The sequence below is a fragment of the Mustelus asterias genome, chromosome 4, assembly GCF_964213995.1.
Source record: "Mustelus asterias chromosome 4, sMusAst1.hap1.1, whole genome shotgun sequence".
In the NCBI taxonomy this organism is placed as follows: domain Eukaryota; kingdom Metazoa; phylum Chordata; class Chondrichthyes; order Carcharhiniformes; family Triakidae; genus Mustelus; species Mustelus asterias.
In genome coordinates, this window is record NC_135804.1 from 125,769,245 (window position 1) to 125,786,879 (window position 17,635).

Here is a 17,635-nt window from a genome sequence, read left to right on the forward strand (position 1 = left end):
AAAATTGTAATGATAAAATGTTTCACTGTTAAGAACAACCCATTGCTAAATTTTAGAATGATTTCTAACTACCAGCTTAACATGGTTTATTTGCAAGTCAAAGTATCTGAATCTCCAGAGATTCCAAAGCACATAAACATCTTGTGCCATGAGAACGGTATTAACATAACATTTACTGAAGCCAGTCAGCTGCGCAAACAACCATCTTCCTAAATTTTAACACATGCTTGCTCTTTAAGTGTATCTAAGGAAGCAATGGCAAGTTCTCACCTCCAGCCTCTGCATCAACTTGTGGGCTGCTTTGTGCTTTTCCAGACGGTTTCAGTTTTACTGATCCTGTTGTAGTCCCTGTAACACTACATGTAGCTTGTCCCTTTCCATATCCATTTTGCACATTTGTAGGTGAAATTGAGTGACTTTTATGCGGAGAAGAAGGGGGGCTATTGGGTTTATCTTTCTGTCCTCCCACTTGTCTCTCTTTAAGCCTTTTCTGCAAACGTTCATGTGCTTTAAGAGTCCTTTCATCTCTGTGGTTGAAATTTGACCTTCCATGAGGCGAGCGAGATTCTATAAAAAAAGTTACAGAAAATAATCAATGCTATGAAGCAATTTCACGCTTTGATTTTTTGTTGATATATTATACCACTGATCTGTGCAGAAACCCATTACTGAAAATCATGCTTTCCTTTTATAAGCATCCCAGTGTTCCCAATTCCTACACAAATCTTATCTATGACAAAGGGAGAATCTAAACAATGAGTAAAATTACACCTGGGGCTCAATATGCCAATTTCACTTCAATGACACCATGCTCCATCTAGCAGCCCATACATGAATGGTACAATGTTTTAAGGCCGATTGAGCATCATGGAATGTTGAATTGAAAAAGTTTACAAGCTGCAGTGTCATTCTTTTTACTGATACTCCATTTCATAACAGTTCACCTCAATATGTATCAATGGGTCCCGTTGGCTTATCCCAGCATTTATCAATGGGTCCTTGTTGGTTTTAATCTAACCCAACTGACTGCATTCCACAAATTGTGCCCAATGATAAACCAGTGTTTGGGTGTGCTGTTTTGGGAATGGAAAGCTAGGACTTGAACAAGACTTCTCATGAGACTTGCAAAATACATCTCTGGAAGCAGCACAGAAAACAGATAAATAGACAAACCTGACTGAAGTTAAATTACACTTGCTGCCAGACCTGTAAAGGTACAGTTGGAGATCAAATCTTGTTGGAATTAAGAATTTGTTTGGGTTCAAATCTGATCCCTTTATTGGACTAATTGAGTTTAAATGATGACAAGGTAAATTTCAAAAATTGAAAATTAACAAGAAATAAAAAGCTTAGCAACCTGAAAGTAATTAATATTGTAATTTAAATGACTGAAATGGCTATTAAGAAAACTCACTGATGAACACTATTTAAAGTGGCCTCAAAAGAACAACAACAACAAAAATGTATTGTTGGGTTTAATACTTTCGATTCTGCTCTACTAGGCAGCACTTACTGTTGGGGTTTATTGATGGTTGAATTAAAACTGTTTTTGCTGACCTCTGTGAATGATGCAGAATCTTTCATTTGTGAAAGAAGCTCACGTACAAAAGAAATGGCAGCTTCTTTAGTGCATAAAATTCAGAGGCATAGGAAAGATGGCAGACAATTGCTATGCTGCAAAAATTGTTCTTTTCTTACATAAATTATTCAGCCAAACTAATGAGGTGTTTCTATTCCACATGAATCTCCTTCCATTCCATATACCTCTTTTCAGCCTATCAGCATATCTTTTCATTCCCTTTCTTTCTAAAGTATCTGAGTTATTTGCCTGAACCGCATCCTGTGGTATCAGGTTCCACATTCTAACCAAGTAAAGGGATTCATCCTCATTTCCTGTTGGATTGATTTGCAATCATCTTGCATTTATTGCTTCTACTTTTGGATTCTGTCATGAATGGGAATATTTTCTCCACCCGTGTATTATTTTAGTGACCTCTACCGGGTCTGCTCTAAATCTTCTCTTTTCTAAAGAACTAAGCACCAGCCTGTTCAATATTTTCCAATAGCACTAATCTCTCAATTATGGTGTCATCCTTGTAAATTGGGTGTGCACTTTCTCCAGTGTCTCCATTTCCTTTGTGGCATGGAAACCAGAATTGTGCATTGTATTCCAAGTGCAGCTTGACCAGAGTCTTTTTCAAGTTTACTCCACTAATCAATTCCATGTCCCAGTTCATTGTTAGCATTTTAGATTTGTTTGCTGACCTGCAATACTGCTTATAATGATTTGTTCAAGTGTACCTCTGGATTCCTTTGTTGTTCCACCTTAATCAATTTATCTTTTCAGCAGTAAGTGATGCTTTTATTTTCCTGTGTACCGTAAGTCTCACAACACCAGGTTAAAGTCCAACAGGTTTATTTGGTATCTCGAGCTTTCAGATGCTCCTTCATCAGGTGAGTGGAGAGCTGATTTCACAAACAGGGCATATATAGACACAGACTCAATTGCAAGGTAGTGGTTGGAATGCGAGTCTTAACAGGTAATCAAGTCTTTACAGGAACAGACAATGCAAGTGGAGAGGGGGATAATGACAGGTTAAAGCGGTGTGAATTGTCTCAAGCCAGGACAGTTAGTAGAATTTTGCAAGCCAAGGTCAAATGGTGTGGATTACACGTACTGTCACATGAACCCAAGATCCCGGTTGAGGCCGTCCTCATATGCGCGGAACTTGGCTATCAGTTTCTGCGTTGTCGTGCGTCTTGAAGGCCTTGAAGATTGGAGGTTCAATGCCCTTGACTGCTAAAGTGCTCCCCGACAGGAAGGGAACATTCCTGCCCGGTGATTGTCGAGCAGTGTCTGTTCATCCGTTGTCGTAGCATCTGCATGGTCTCGCCAATGTACCATGCCTTGGGACATCCTTTCCTGCAGCATGAGGTGGACAATGTTGGCCGAGTCACATGAGTATCTACTGTGTACCTGGTGGATGGTGTTCTCACGTGTGATGATGGTATCCATGTCGATGATCTGGCACGTCTTGCATAGACTGCTGTGGCAGGGTTGTGTGGTGTCATGGTCGCTGTTCTCCTGAAGACTGGGTAGTTTGCTGCGAACAATGATCTGTTTGAGGTTGCGCGGTTGTTTGAAGGCAAGTAGTGAGGGTATGGGGATGACCTTGGTGAGATGTTTGTCTTCATCGATGACATGTTGAAGACTCCACCCTCATAAGAACAGGATATGGCGCTCAACTCATCGATCGACAGTTCCAACAGGCCACAGCAAAAAACCGTACTGATCTCCTCAAAGACAAACACAGGACACGACCGACAGAATACCCTTTGTCGTCCAGTACTTCCCCGGAGCGGAGAAGCTACAGCACATCTTCTTTGGAGCCTTCAACTATCATGGATAAAGACAAACATCTCGCCAAGGCCATCCCCACACCCCCACTACTTAACCATAGAAACCCTACAGTGCAGAAGGAGGCCATTCGGCCCATCGAGTCTGCACCGACCACAATCCCACCCAGGCCCTACCCCCACATATTTTACCCGCTAATCCCTCTAACCTACGCATCCCAGGACTCTAAGGGGCAATTTTTAACCTGGCCAATCAACCTAACCCGCACATCTTTGGACTGTGGGAGGAAACCGGAGCACCCGGAGGAAACCCACGCAGACACGAGGAGAATGTGCAAACTCCACACAGACAGTGACCCGAGCTGGGAATCGAACCCGGGACCCTGGAGCTGTGAAGCAGCAGTGCTAACCACTGCGCTACCGTGCCACCCCTTGCTTCAAACAACTGCGCAACCTCAGACCATTGTTCGCAGCAAACTAAGTACTGGACAATGAAGGGTACTCTCTCGGTCTTGTCCCGTGTTTGTCTTCTGAGGAGGTCGGAAAGCTTGTGCTACCAAATAAACCTGTTGGACTTTAATCTGGTGTTGTGAGGCTTCTTACTGTGCCCACCCCAATTCATGTTGGTATCTCCACATCATGCCTATCAGTGTACCACCTAACATTTCTCCATGTTTAAAGCTGATTTTCCACTTAACTGCCCAGTGTGCAAGCTTTCTTAGTGTTAGTTATGCTTACCAGTTTGGCATCATCTACAAATTTGTTCCTAAGTCCAAATCATTAATGTAAATTTTGATTATCGTGGTTCCAGCACCGATCATTTTGGAACATGGCTCTGCTTTCCTCCAATCTAAGTAACTATCCATTACGCCTACTCACTGCTTTTCATCCATCAATCTGCTATCCATTCAGCCAATTATCCTTACTCCACATGCCTTCACTTTTGTCAAGAGCCTACTGTGTATCAAAGGCCTTTCATCTATTGCATGACACCTTCAGAGATTTTTATCAGTTAGTTAAGCATGACTTGGTTTTTTTGGAATCCATACTGGCTCAATTTATTATGTTTTCAAGACCAATTTCAATATCTTTCCGATCACTGATGTTAAGCCAACTGGTCGATAGTTACCAGGTTTTGTTCTATCCCCTTTATACATGCATTGTACAGAAATAGTTGTCCACCCGTCCTCTGGCACTAGATCTCTTCTCTGGAACTTTTAGGTGCCTTGATTACATTCTGCCTAGTTTTCTTCACTATGCATGAAGGCATACCATCTACCCAAGAGTTTTATCCTCATTTAGTTTTGCTCCCTTTATTGTCAATTATTTTCTCCCTTTCTATCTCAACTATAATATTATTTTTAAGCAAACTCTCTAGTAGTGTCTATGTCATCTTAAACCTTGGTGAACTGGTTATTCATTACTTCTGCCATTAAATGGCACCATTTAGAAACATAGAAAACATAGAAAAACTACAGCACAAAACAGGCCCTTCGGCCCCACAAGTTGTGCCGAACATATCCCTACCTTTTAGGCCTACCTAATAGAAACATAGAAGAAACATAGATTCCTACTTTATTTTTGCTTTTGTTATGGATCTCATTCTTTGATAATTTGATTTTGTAATTTCTCTATCTGCCTGATGGCTTTTTACAAGCTTAAGCTCTCAAGCTTTCAATTTTCCATTTGTCCTCCTCTCCTTTAGTATCCAAGTATTTACATGTCTATTTCTTTAGATTTAATTTTCCCTTTAGTCCCATAACAATATAATGATGACAATGCACCATAATTAGCTTTCTTGTTTTTGGCTTTTAGTTCATTTGAGCTGATTATCTTGTAAAGAGTTCCTAATTGTAATGTTTTCCTATCTGTCTTTCAAGATTTTCTGCTCCATTAACTTTTTTTCATTCCACCCTTATTTGATCAAATGTTGTTCTTACATCACCTCTACTGCAAGAGGACTTGGGTACAGGAGCAAGGATGCCTTACTTTTTAAAATCTTTTTTTATTGGATGTGGATGTCGCTGGCTGGACCAGCACTTATTGCCCATCCCCAAATGCACTTGAGGGGGCTAAGAGTCAGCTGCATTGCTGTGGATCTGGAGTCACATGTAGGCCTCACCAGGTAAAGATTACAAGTTTCTTTCCCTGACGGACATTAGGAAACCAAGTGAGACAATGGTTTCATGGTCATCATTAAACTTTTAATTTCAGATATTGAATTCAAATTTCACCTGCCGTGATGGGACTCAAACCCGGGTCCCCAGAACAATACCCTGGATCTCTGGATTTCTAGTCCATTGACAATACCACTAGGCCATTGTTTCACATATAACATACAAGGTGTTAAGGGGGCTTGAAAGGGTAGGTGGTGAGATGTTTCCACTAGTGGGGGAGTCTTGAACAAGGGGATAAAAGCAAAATACTTCAGATGCTGGAATCTGAAACAAACCAGAAAATGCTGGAAAATCTCAGCAGCTCTGACAGCATCTGACGGGAGAGAATAGAGCCAACATTGAGTCTAGGTGGCCCTTCGTCAGAGCTAAGAGCAAAGAGAAGGATCATCTAGACACAAAACATTGGCTCTTGAACCTGCTCAACCTCCTTCATTACCTGTCCTACATTTCTCTAACCTGGCTGATTAAAGTCACATTATTCACTTCCTGCACCTCTGCTTTCCTCTAGTGAGAGATTGTACCCTGAAGTAACTATCCCGGAACTCCTCCTGTTTCAGCACTAGACTATCACTAGTTGAATTCCTGCATAATGACTCTGACCCTAATGTCTTGTGACAAAGATATCTTACATCTGTGGCAATCTAGAAAAGACTTGTCCACAAACTCCCAAATAGTCCAATCCGTACACAGTCATTAATTAGTTGGTTTTCTGTAGTTTATTCCTTGAACTTGATCTAGCTCATTAAGTATACTTACTTCAATATTAAATTAATCAGTTACTGTGATTAATCATTAAACTATAGTTATTAGCTTTTATAAATGCAATTTGAATTTAATCATTTAGCTCATTTACTTTAATTTACACTTGCACTAATAATGATTTCCTTACCAAGTCAAGCTTAACACCAACCACTAAAGATACTAAACAGACAGGGGTATAGATATAGCAATATGTATACTTCTAATTTCCTTGGGTTCTGTTTTTGTTGTACTTTGATTATGATGTGACATTTTCTATTCCTGCTCCAAATAGTTACTTGTTTGCTGTTGGCCCTTTGTGTAAATCACACATCACCCTTTCCCCACTGCCGCTCTTCAGCAAGTCACTTCAGTTAGTAGATTCGTCCAGCTCTACGTGGCACAGCTCTGTGTCAGCAGATGTCCCTCAAATTTCAAACTGGTATGTCAACAGCCAGTCACAGCAGTTAACACTTACAGATGACTGACTGATGTGCAGTTTTAAAGATTAAAAAAAGATGTTTGTTAAATTTCGAGTTTATATCACACCATATATATACTGTTTTCCCAATCCTTACCATGCTCCAATTTCTTTTTGCCACTCTGGTTCACAAGTCACCCCAATTTGTAGATTTTCCCACTTCTGTGCCACACAGATTTGAACTTTAATAAGGAATTTGTTATTGCTACACCCGTGTGTACACACCTACCTTGATCTGGAAAAACGTGAGGTGGTGGAGGGTGCTGAGGAATGAACTGTGGAGGGATGTCCCCTGTTCCTGTTACCGGAGCGTAAACTTGATGAGGGTGGGGTATTAACGCAGGGTGATGGTGCATGTAGTGCGGCACATGAGGCGGAGGGGGATGCATAGAGGGATGATTACTAGGGTGGAATTCTGTTGAGTGTGGCAACACAACAACCCTTCGAACACCATTTTCTTCTATAACCTGCAAAACAAATTTCTCTTTTTAAAAGTGAATCAGAATTATAACCTACTTCTCTTTATTTTGGGATTTTTCTGAAGATACTTTAATATTAAGCTAACCTTGGGGTAGGGAAAAGTACTTCCGCACTAACTGAAATATTCTGTATTTCGTCCTTATTCTGACTGTCCTTGTATATTTCTCTTTCCACCTGTCTCTTCTATTTATCTTTGCCTATTTTTATGCATCCTCAGTAGCTGCTTTTGTTGTACCATCCACTTTTTAAGCAGCTCCTTTTGTAGTTACTATATTTTCATCACAAATTTAGAAGCTTTTTTCCAGCTAAACATTGCTTTAACTATCCTATCTTGCTCTGAATAATCAGCTGGAAAATAAGACCTCATGTTCAAAATTATGTTACTTCTTTGTCATGCGTGCACTGTTGACTCACCCCTTACTTTTGCTCCGTTGACATGTCCTCATTACACTTTGTTCTATTTATTTCAAACAGCAATGAGGTAAGTAGCAAAATACCATAAAATTGATGGTTTTAAATTTGACAAAATATTGTTAGGTTTCTTTAATTAAAACTTAACACTACAATTCAGAACGAAAGCATAATTTTGTTATTACCAATTTGTCAAGTCACGAGAATGCCAACATTACCAGCACATTATTTGACAGCGCATGCAATGATTAATGAAACGTAAAGTCTAAACCTCTGATATGACATGGTGCCACATTGCTGCTTCTACAGTATATCATGCAACATAAAGGCAAGATGTGGATGCCTGAAATTCAGAATATTTATTTTGTTAATTTTATTTTGACAAGTAGCAGCTTCAATAATTTGGTAATATATTTTGGTTAGGCTGCAGAAAATGAACAGATGGCAATTTCTCACAGTAGTAAATATTTTACTGCATTAGCCACTTAAATGGATTCTCAATGTACGGGAGATTATATCTGCTGAGACATGAGGATTAAGCAACTTGTATTCATATAGTGCCTTTAACATAACACATCCAAGGCCTGTCGTAGGAGCATTATGAAGCAAAATATGATGCTGAGCTACATCAGAAGACATTGGGTCAGATGGCCAAAAGCAGTTATACAGTTAAGCACTTTTTCAGTTTTTCACAAAGATTTTATTACCATGCTGCAATTCATGTGCTGGCAGTTTTGTTGATGTTTAAAATCCAATATTTAGTCTTTGCTGATGATTTGATTTTGCACCTGAAAATATCAGACTATTTTCTGCCCCAAACACATGGGAATGGGAAGTTTGCATACCAGAGGAAACATCATAGATTATCAAATCTAAATAGAAGGACTACGTTCTTCAGTATGGAATTTTGCCATTCCTGACACAGTGCTTATTCTGAATAGAGTAAGAGAAAAAGTGTAGCATTTCCTGCCTCCATCACAAGCCCGCATTGCTTCAATTATCCTCAAAACTTGTAAGCAAAAAAATCCTCTCCTCCTTCTGCACATGCTGCTGATCTTATTCGGAATAAAGTTTAAACTAAATCAGTTGTTCTCCCATTACACATACAGACCTGTACTCGATTTTTAAAAATCAGAACAAGGTAAGATAAGTCACCCATTGTCAAGATTATGTTACTAACTCAATATTCAAACATGTCTCATTCGCTAATCTCCATTGAGCAAACTCCTGCAAATAACTCTCCTTGTCACTCCAATTTCAATTACATCCCCTCCTTCATAGTCTTGCTGGCCGTCAGTCCCTAGCATCTGCTGGATGTCTCCTTCAAAATGCTGCCCTATGCTTCCTGGTTGTAACATTTACTTCGACATGGTGCAAGCGGGAATTCTGCATATGGTAAAGAAAACATTGAGAGTTCAGTACTTCCTGTCCCTTCTGTAACCAAGTCACTGAACCTGGAAAAAGGCAATAGCTTTGGATAGGAGCCTAGATCATAGCTTGCAAAAATCAGAACAGATGGTGAACGATCAGCTCCTCAAGTCTCTCAAATTCCCAGAGAAGTGATGAGCTGACCCACAGGTTGGGAACATTTGATCTTGATTGTTTAGTGCCTACCTTGTAATATATTCTTAGCACATTTGTTACCTTGCTGCAAGCTGTGTTGGGTAGATGTGATTTATTCCAACGGGTTAATGATAATGGAGTAAGAAATGTGATTTTTAACATTAGCAGATTCCACCACTAACATTCTTTTGATCAAAACAAATTATATTTATATAAAATATCCATGTCCTTAAGCTGCATTAATGTGTTTCACTTTTGAAATATTGGAAATGTTGTTTTGAAATTTAATGGTTCTGAGTCCGAACCTTCTTATCTAAAGGACAGCAGGAATTGTACCTGCACCACATGGACTGAAAAGGTTGAAGAAGTTGGCTCACCACCAACTTCTCAAGAGCAACTAGGAATAGGCAATAAATGCTGACCTCACTACTGAAACCCATATCTCAGGATGTATTTTAAAATGCAGGGAAGAAATTTGTACAAGTAATAGGATGTATGACCAAGCAATCTATTTTGATGGTGTTGGTTAACGGTGAATGCTGGTTATGAGACTCATGTTGATCTTTGAAACAGTGTTAAGTTAATTTTTTTATGCTGAAGTTCTGGAGTGGGGTTTAAACCTATCAACTAGAGGCAAGAATGTGGCAAACTGATACAATGGCAGAATTATCACCCATTACTGAAATAGTCAAGTTGCTTGAAACTGTGCGACTAATACAATCAAAAAGCCAAAATTACAGCACAAACCTGGAGACTAACGCTCCAGTGTTATATTAAAAGATAGTCATCTGAAACAAAAGTTTGGGTAACACACTCCATAAAATATCAATGCTAGTGGACTGAGCAGTTGTGTGCCTGCCATGCAGGCAGTTTCATCACTGCCACCTGCCATAGATCTTTAACAGCCATCCAAAATAAGCCGAAATGAGGGGGTTTGTACATTGCAGGTTATTTTAAATACATCCATGACTTCTGTTCCTATGCACTGATACTAGAGGAGGGTTTTGAAATCGATTTAGGATCAGGTCCTCAAGAAACATTTTAAACAATGCTGCAATATAAATGCAATGAGCATGAATGGATTCCCACAGAATGTCACTGGGTTAAAAGGCTGACAAATTAGAATAAAACAAACTGCAGCCAATCAACAGATGTGAATTATCATCTAAGCAAAAGGACAAGATCATTCAGGTCAGTTGCATTTCTTCTGATTATCTTGAATTTCAGGATTTTTTCATAATTTCATTTGTTTTCCCTTTGACGGCCATTATATCTAATATTTTGTCAGTTGGATTAAGCAACTTATTTTTCCCAGCCTCCTGAGGACTTTTAACGTGTTTCTGCAGTTTTATTTTCATCTCAATGAATTTCTTCCCTTTCTCCCTCCAGGAAATATCTTTGCTCACCGAATGCAAAGGAGTAGCAGAGCATTTAGTAAGGTTCACACAAATATTGTACATGATCAATGACCAGTTCAATTGCCATGGTGGATGAGGAAAATATTTCTTTTTTTTTTAAAAGGAGTGTCACAGAATCCTTCAGATCCAGGTGACAGGCTTTATTTGAATGTCTCAGAAAGACACAAAATTCCTGCCAAAGCAGCACTCTGTACTGCAGTAGTTTGTTGATCTAGATTATGAACTTAAGTCCAGAGGTGGACCTTGAACGTACAATCTTTTGACATGTGTGAACAAATGTGAGTGCAGCATACATTAACAATAAATAACAACAATCCAGAAATAGTCATTTAAGTGAAGTTGGGCGGCATGGTGGCACAGTGGTTAGCACTGCTGCCCCACAGCGTCAGGGACCCGGGATCGATTCCCGGCTTGGGTCACTGTCTGTGTGGAGTTTGCACGTTCTCCGTGTCTGCATTGGGTTTCCTCCGGGGGTGCTCCAGTTTCCTCCCAGTCCAAAGATGTGCAGGTTAGGTGCAGTGGCCTTGCTAAATTCTCCCTCAGAGTACCCGAACAGGTGCCAAAGTGTGGCGACTAGAGGATTTTCACAGTAGCTTGCAGTGTGAATGTAAGCCTACTTGTGACTAATAAATAAACTTTAACTACTCAGATATTTCGATATTATGAGGTAATTTATAAATGGAAGTATTTATATTTTAGTCAACGACTACTGAGTAGCTCAAGCAAAGGTGCAGTAACAGCCAAATTTCGTAATGTGGGAAGTTGAACAGAACAAATTTTAAACCCAGCCGACATCACATATTAGTTCTAAGCCTTGAGGGGCAGGATCAAAGAGCAATCAATATGAAAGCAAGGTGTCATTAGATTCCATTTCTAATTAGCAAATCAGCTCATGTGATTGTCATTTTTTTTTTAGCTGATGTAACCTTTAGCTGAGAGCGCTCTTGTCTCGAACTCAAACGGACGCGAGTTCAAGTCACACTCGAGGCTTGAGCACAAAATTTAGGTTGCAGTGAAGGTACTGTTAACGGAGGCATCATCTGCCCTCTCAGGGCAGATGGATTCCATGGCATTATTAAAGAACAAGGGAATAGCTTGGCCATTATTTCTCCTCCAAACATAATCAATAAAACAGACTTTTTGATCATTATAAAATTGCTGCTGTAGGATGTTATTGTGTGCTAAGTGGCTACTGTATTTCCTACATTGCTATTGGCACAACACTTCAAAAATTTTCAACTGATGTAAAGTGCTTTGAATATTCTGAGGTTGTTTAAGGTGCTTTATGACCGTGTGTCTTTCTTTCAGTGAAAATACTTTGCTTAATTTCTGAGCTGCAGGCTCCACTTTCCTGAACGGTGAACTAGTGTCAAGATGCAAATCGGGCAACAAAGGCCCAATCCCCCAAAATAATTCTTATTTTCTACTTGGTTTAAAATCCAAAATGGAGTTTCACACTGAAAACTGATGGGTTCAATGCATGATCATACTCACTATAAAAATGGAAAGCTAAATCAATAGTCTAAACAGTCTCCTCCCTCAAATAACAGTCAGGAACTAAAGAAGTTAATTTCCTGTGGGTAAAGTGGGCGTTGCCAAACTACAAGATTACTAGAGAGGACACAAAGCACAGAACACCCTTAACCTCTCGGCTTAGCAAGTTCTAACTATTTCTATGGCAATTGAACAGGATAAGAAGTCTCACAACACCAGGTTAAAGTCCAACAGGTTTATTTGGTTCCACACAATTGAACAGGACACAGAGTCTATGACTCTGACTGAACAACCTTTGTTTCCACACCCTCCAGTTGTTTCCTAGGTAAACAAAGCATAATTAAGACGTACACACAACTTTTCCTTTGCACTTTCCCACTTTAAAAAGCAGGTAAAATGTTAATCAGTTTTCATTGCCTAAAATCATCTCAATTTTCTTTGCAATCAGGACAAAGTACAGGTGCAGATAGCTTTTCCTTAAGAACTAATTGTTCATAAAGACAGTTAAAGCTAACTTGGAAAGCTTAAAATAGCAGAGTCTGCGCTCGATCTTGGCATGTTCAAACCAGTTTGGTCTCTGGTAGATCCGAGTAAGGGGACTTCCTTTTGATCGGGCAGTTTCACCCAGGTCTAAAATAGTGCAGTCCAATCAGCCCCGGGGAAATGGGCAGTTCTAGATTTAGTGAGACCTCACCTGATGAGTAGGGAAATAATCAGAAATATTGGGGGGAAGAAACAAGAGTTTGTTTTACAGACTCTTGTCAAACGTTTGAGTGCTCTGCTCAGATAGTGTGTACAGATTAGTGAGGTGTTGAAATTGCTGCTGGGATAGAAAGGGTAGGTCAGGAAAACTCAGGATTCCAAATCTGTTATGCTGTAGTTTCCTCTGGAATACTCCAAATGTGTTGGTCTGAATAAATCTTCCCACCGAAAGATTCCCAAAACCAACCACTTCAACAATGCCTTCAAGCATCTGCTCAGCTTTCTGTAATATTCAGTATCAACTTTTTTCCAGCTTCGCAGGTAAGTTAAAGGCACCATATAAATGCTAGTTTAATTACAAAGAATGGCCGCTGTACTTTCTTTAGAACCAACTGAACTCATGAATCTTCATTTTTGATTTCATAATATTATGTACAACACTGGTCTAAATGTAAAGAAAGATTACTTTGAAAATAATCATCTCAAGTTAAGTACAGTCTACTTCAAATATTAAGTACATTTTTTATTCACTTACAGGGAAATCAATGACTGACGGGGTCCTTTGTGAACCAGAGAAACAGTTCACTGCTAGAAAATTACAGTTCACGTTGGTCTAAACCAGAGAGATTCAAATGGAATATATCCATTACTCACAAATTATTTAAATATGCATTATATTTATATTGTACCGATGGTTGATGTCACTTTATACCTTTTAGTTTTATTTTGAAAGACTCGATTTTTCCATTCAAAGGAACTCTCTAACTAAAGCCTGCTGCAAGTGTTAAATTCATGTACCACCATGGAATAAATAAGTGAATAAGAGCTTCACTCCTATATTATCTTGTCCTTTCCATATCCAGATTTTACCTGTTTAAATATGAATGAAACATTATGATTCCCCAATAGAAGAGCATATCCAATCATAACAAGTTACTTTAACTACCCATATAAAAGTAGCTGACTTTTGCAAAGCTGACAACAGGTTTCTACTTTCAATCTTTAACTAAAATCCTGCTGGTGTTTCTGCGAGTTTAAAATCGGCAGTTGTCATTAGACCTTGTGCACTAAAATACAGGGAATGTACAGTACCTGTGAGACATAACCAGGAGGCACATAAATTGGAGGCATTGAGCCATTTGGTGACATCATGGGAACATGAGCAGGACCTAAAAAATAACAAATCAAAGTAATAAAGAGCTGCATTTTTTTTAAAGCTCCAACATGTGTGGCAAATCAAACCTATTACATTCAACAGTAATTCAAACTTATCCTAAAATCCTGATTGCTTTCTGGTGTGTCCTACACAAATGTGCATGGATAGATGCAGGGTGAGGGTACTATTAGGTTCAGCTACAATGCGTCCCTGACCCCCACATGCCCCCAAACCCCATCCCACAAGCCAAATGGCCTACCAACTCACTGCCGAGATTGAAAGAAGAATAGTTGTTTGCTCAAGGTACCATAACTTTCTGGACAGAAAGAGTAATGAATAGAAATTAGCAAACTGAAAAGTCAAGTTCTGACACATTTTAAATTTTCCACTGACATCTTGGTTGCTGATTCACCAAATAGTTGTTTCTCATCCTGTTTCATTAACAGGATCCTGGAATGGTTGGAAAAACAACAACGGGTCCTTGAGTTTGTGAACTCTGCAACTGCAACACTATGATAACCTCTGGCCACTGAATAAACTGCTTTTGCTCTCTCATGCAGGCTTTTAAATTGATGCAACTGGACCTAGCACATTTCAATGAACCTCTTCAGGGATCGTTTCACAAAACACTGTGGAGGAAGGCTTCATCTGCGGAAACTTAACCAGAAAACAGCACAGCTAATTTGAAACTGTATTTTCTAATGAATTGAAGATTCTAATTGATAGCCTGACTGATATGATATTACTGTGATCTCATCTTTAATAATGGACTCTCAAATCTTGCCAATGACCAAAGTCAGGCTAACTGGCCTATAATTTCCCATCTGCTGCCTCTCTCCTTCTTAAGCAGCGATGCTACATTAGCTATTTTCCAGTCGGCCTCCCTGCCTCCAGTGATTCCTGAAAGATCACCACCAATGCCTCCACAATTTCCTCAACTATCTTTTTTAGAACCCTGGGGTGTAGTCCATCCGGTCCACGTGATTTATCCACCTTCAGACCTTTCAGTTTCTCCAGTACCTTCTCCTTAGTGCTAGCCACTACACTCACTCGTGCCCCTGACTCTCCTGGAGCTCTGGCATCCCATTGATGTCTTCCACCGTGAAGACGGATGCAAAGTAACTATTCAGTTCCTCTGCCATTGCTTTGTTTCCTATTATTACTTCTCCAGCCTCATTTTTCAGTTGTCCAATGGCGATTTTGGCCCCCCTCTTCCATATTGAAAAAAACTCTTCCCATCTTCTTTTATATTACCAGCGAACTCACACTCATATTTAATCTTCTCCCCCCTTACTGTTTTTTTAGTTGTCCTCTGCTCACTTTTAAAGGCTTCCCAATCCTTTGGCTTCCCACCAATCCTTGCCACTTTGTACGCTTTTTCTTTTGCTTTTATGCTGTCCTTGACTTCCCTCGCCAGCCATGAATGCCTCGTCCTCCCCTTAGCACGTTTCCTCCTCCTTGGGGTGAATTTCTGCTGTGCCTTCTGAATAACTCAAAAACTTCTGCCATTGCTCTTCCACTATATTCCCTGCTAGGCTCCCTTTCCAATCAACTCTGACCAGCTCCTCACTCATGTCTTTGTAGTTACCTTTATTTAATTGCAATCCCATTACATCCGATTCCAGCTTCTCCCTCTCAAACTGCAGGGTAAATGCTATCATATTGTGGTCACTGCTCCCTAAGGGTTCCTTCATCTTAAGTTCCCTAATCAAGTCTGCCTCATTACACATTTCCAAATCCAGAATTGCCTGTTCCCAGGAGGCTCTGTTACAAGCTGCTCCAAATAAAATCTTAGACATTCCACAAATTATTTTTCTTGGGATCCACAACCTACCTGATTTTCCCAGCCCACTTGCATATTGAAGTCCCCCATGATTATTGTAATATTGCCTTTTTTATACGCCTTTTCTATCTCCTGATTTATTTTCTGCCCCACATCCTGACTACTGCCAAGGGGCCTGTATATAACTCCCATCAGGGTCTTTTTACCTTTGCGATTCCTCAACTCTACCCACAGAGATTCTATGCCTTCTGATATCACTTCTTGCTATCGATTTAACTTCATTCCTTACTAACAATACAACCCCACCCCCTTTGCCCATCTACCTGTCCTCCCGATAGAACACATATCCTTGGATATTTAGATCCCAGCCCTGATCCCCTTGCAGCCACTTACCTTGAATACACTGAATGTGACCATCTTCTGTTCGGATTGTGAATGTCTCTCCTGGATTAACTTGCACCAATATAACCTGAAAATGCAGAGTTAAAACAGGACAGTGTATTACAACACAAAAAAGATAGATCCCAATTTCTATCTTTGTGCTATATATTCTTCTCCATTGACATCTTTGTATCACACATGTTAACATTGAATATAACCATGAAGTTATTTGTATAAAAAATGCCACTTTTAGCTTTGGTTTAAATACATTAACATCCAACATATTTATAGGATACAGTTTATGGTATCATATATTTTATGAGAATGGTAGCGAATGGGAATGGTAATCCAGAGGCCTGGGCTAATGATTTTGAGGCACAAGTTCAAATCCCATCATGGTCGTTGGAGAATTTAAATTCAGCTAATTAAAGAAATTTAAATAGAAAGTTAGCATCAGTAGTAATGGCCAGGAAACTACTAGATTGCTGTAAAAACCCACTTAGTTCCCTCCTGTCCTTTAGGGAAGGAAATTTGCTTTCCTTACCTGGTCAGGCCTGTTTGTGACCCAGACTCTCAGCAATGTGGTTGACTCTTATCGGTCTCCTGAAATGGCCTCACTGCCCCCACCACCCTCTCAACAGCAATGCCCTCATCCCATAAACAAATCAAAAAAGAGCAGTGGAGTAAGTGGATTGATTCCAGGAAGTACATTGTATTTTTCTGCCGTTATCTAACTGGGTGGACTATAGTTTAATGGAGGGGGGGGGGGGGGGGGGGGGGTCAATATGCAACTTCTTCACTGAGCCGTACAACAGCATTTAAAAGGAAATCTTGGGATCATGGTCTGGTTTGGACATGGTGGGAAACTGCATTCACTGCAGGGAGGCCCAAGAAGGTGGCACACAGAATCCAATTTACATGTTGACTGTCTTGCAGAGGATTTCTGGAATATCAGAACTAATTTACAGTTTGACATCCATACATTTTTTGTTCAAGTGTCTAGGATAACAAGTGTTTTGAAGACAAAGACTGGAGCAAAGTGCAGAAAATATGAAGTGAGAGAGATGCTGACAAACAGCAAAAGAAAAAATATACAGCAACAGAGAAGAAAAATTCTGAACAACTACAAAATTAGTGAATTAGTGACTGCGTCTACATGTAGGAGTGATGTGAAGAGGAGGAATATTTTATTTTTCTCCCCCACTTATCCTCCTCAATTTTCAATTCCATGCACCTTCTACAATCAAAGGACCAAAATTGTCATCTCAAGCCACTTTCAAAATTCAATTTTTCTCATTTTATCTTCAAAGTATAAAGATAGGCATTTAATATCATCAACTTTAGGAAGATGGGATAAGATTAACTACTTCCAAATAGATCAGACAGGGTCATTTTAAACCAGACAAAAAGGTCCTTCCTCTACATCCATCCCAAATGTCAGGTTAATAATTTAAGGCTAATTCTTATAGTGCCAGTTTAAAAAGGTAGGTTCTG

The 17,635-nt window shown here is 39.6% G+C and overlaps 1 protein-coding gene across 3 annotated transcripts in view; it reads right to left on the bottom strand.

Moving 5' to 3' along the window:
* The window catches only part of LOC144492979 (fibronectin type-III domain-containing protein 3A-like), a 144,164-nt gene that overhangs the window by 43,600 nt on the left and 82,929 nt on the right, over positions 1-17,635 (bottom strand). For all 3 annotated transcript variants that reach the window (XM_078211716.1, XM_078211717.1, XM_078211718.1), the window contains 4 exons: positions 16,154-16,229; positions 13,914-13,990; positions 6,983-7,220; positions 271-567 (listed from right to left, as the gene is read on the bottom strand). In XM_078211716.1, coding sequence (XP_078067842.1) covers positions 271-567; positions 6,983-7,220; positions 13,914-13,990; positions 16,154-16,229 — 688 coding nt within the window. The remainder of the gene's footprint in view (positions 1-270; positions 568-6,982; positions 7,221-13,913; positions 13,991-16,153; positions 16,230-17,635) is intronic.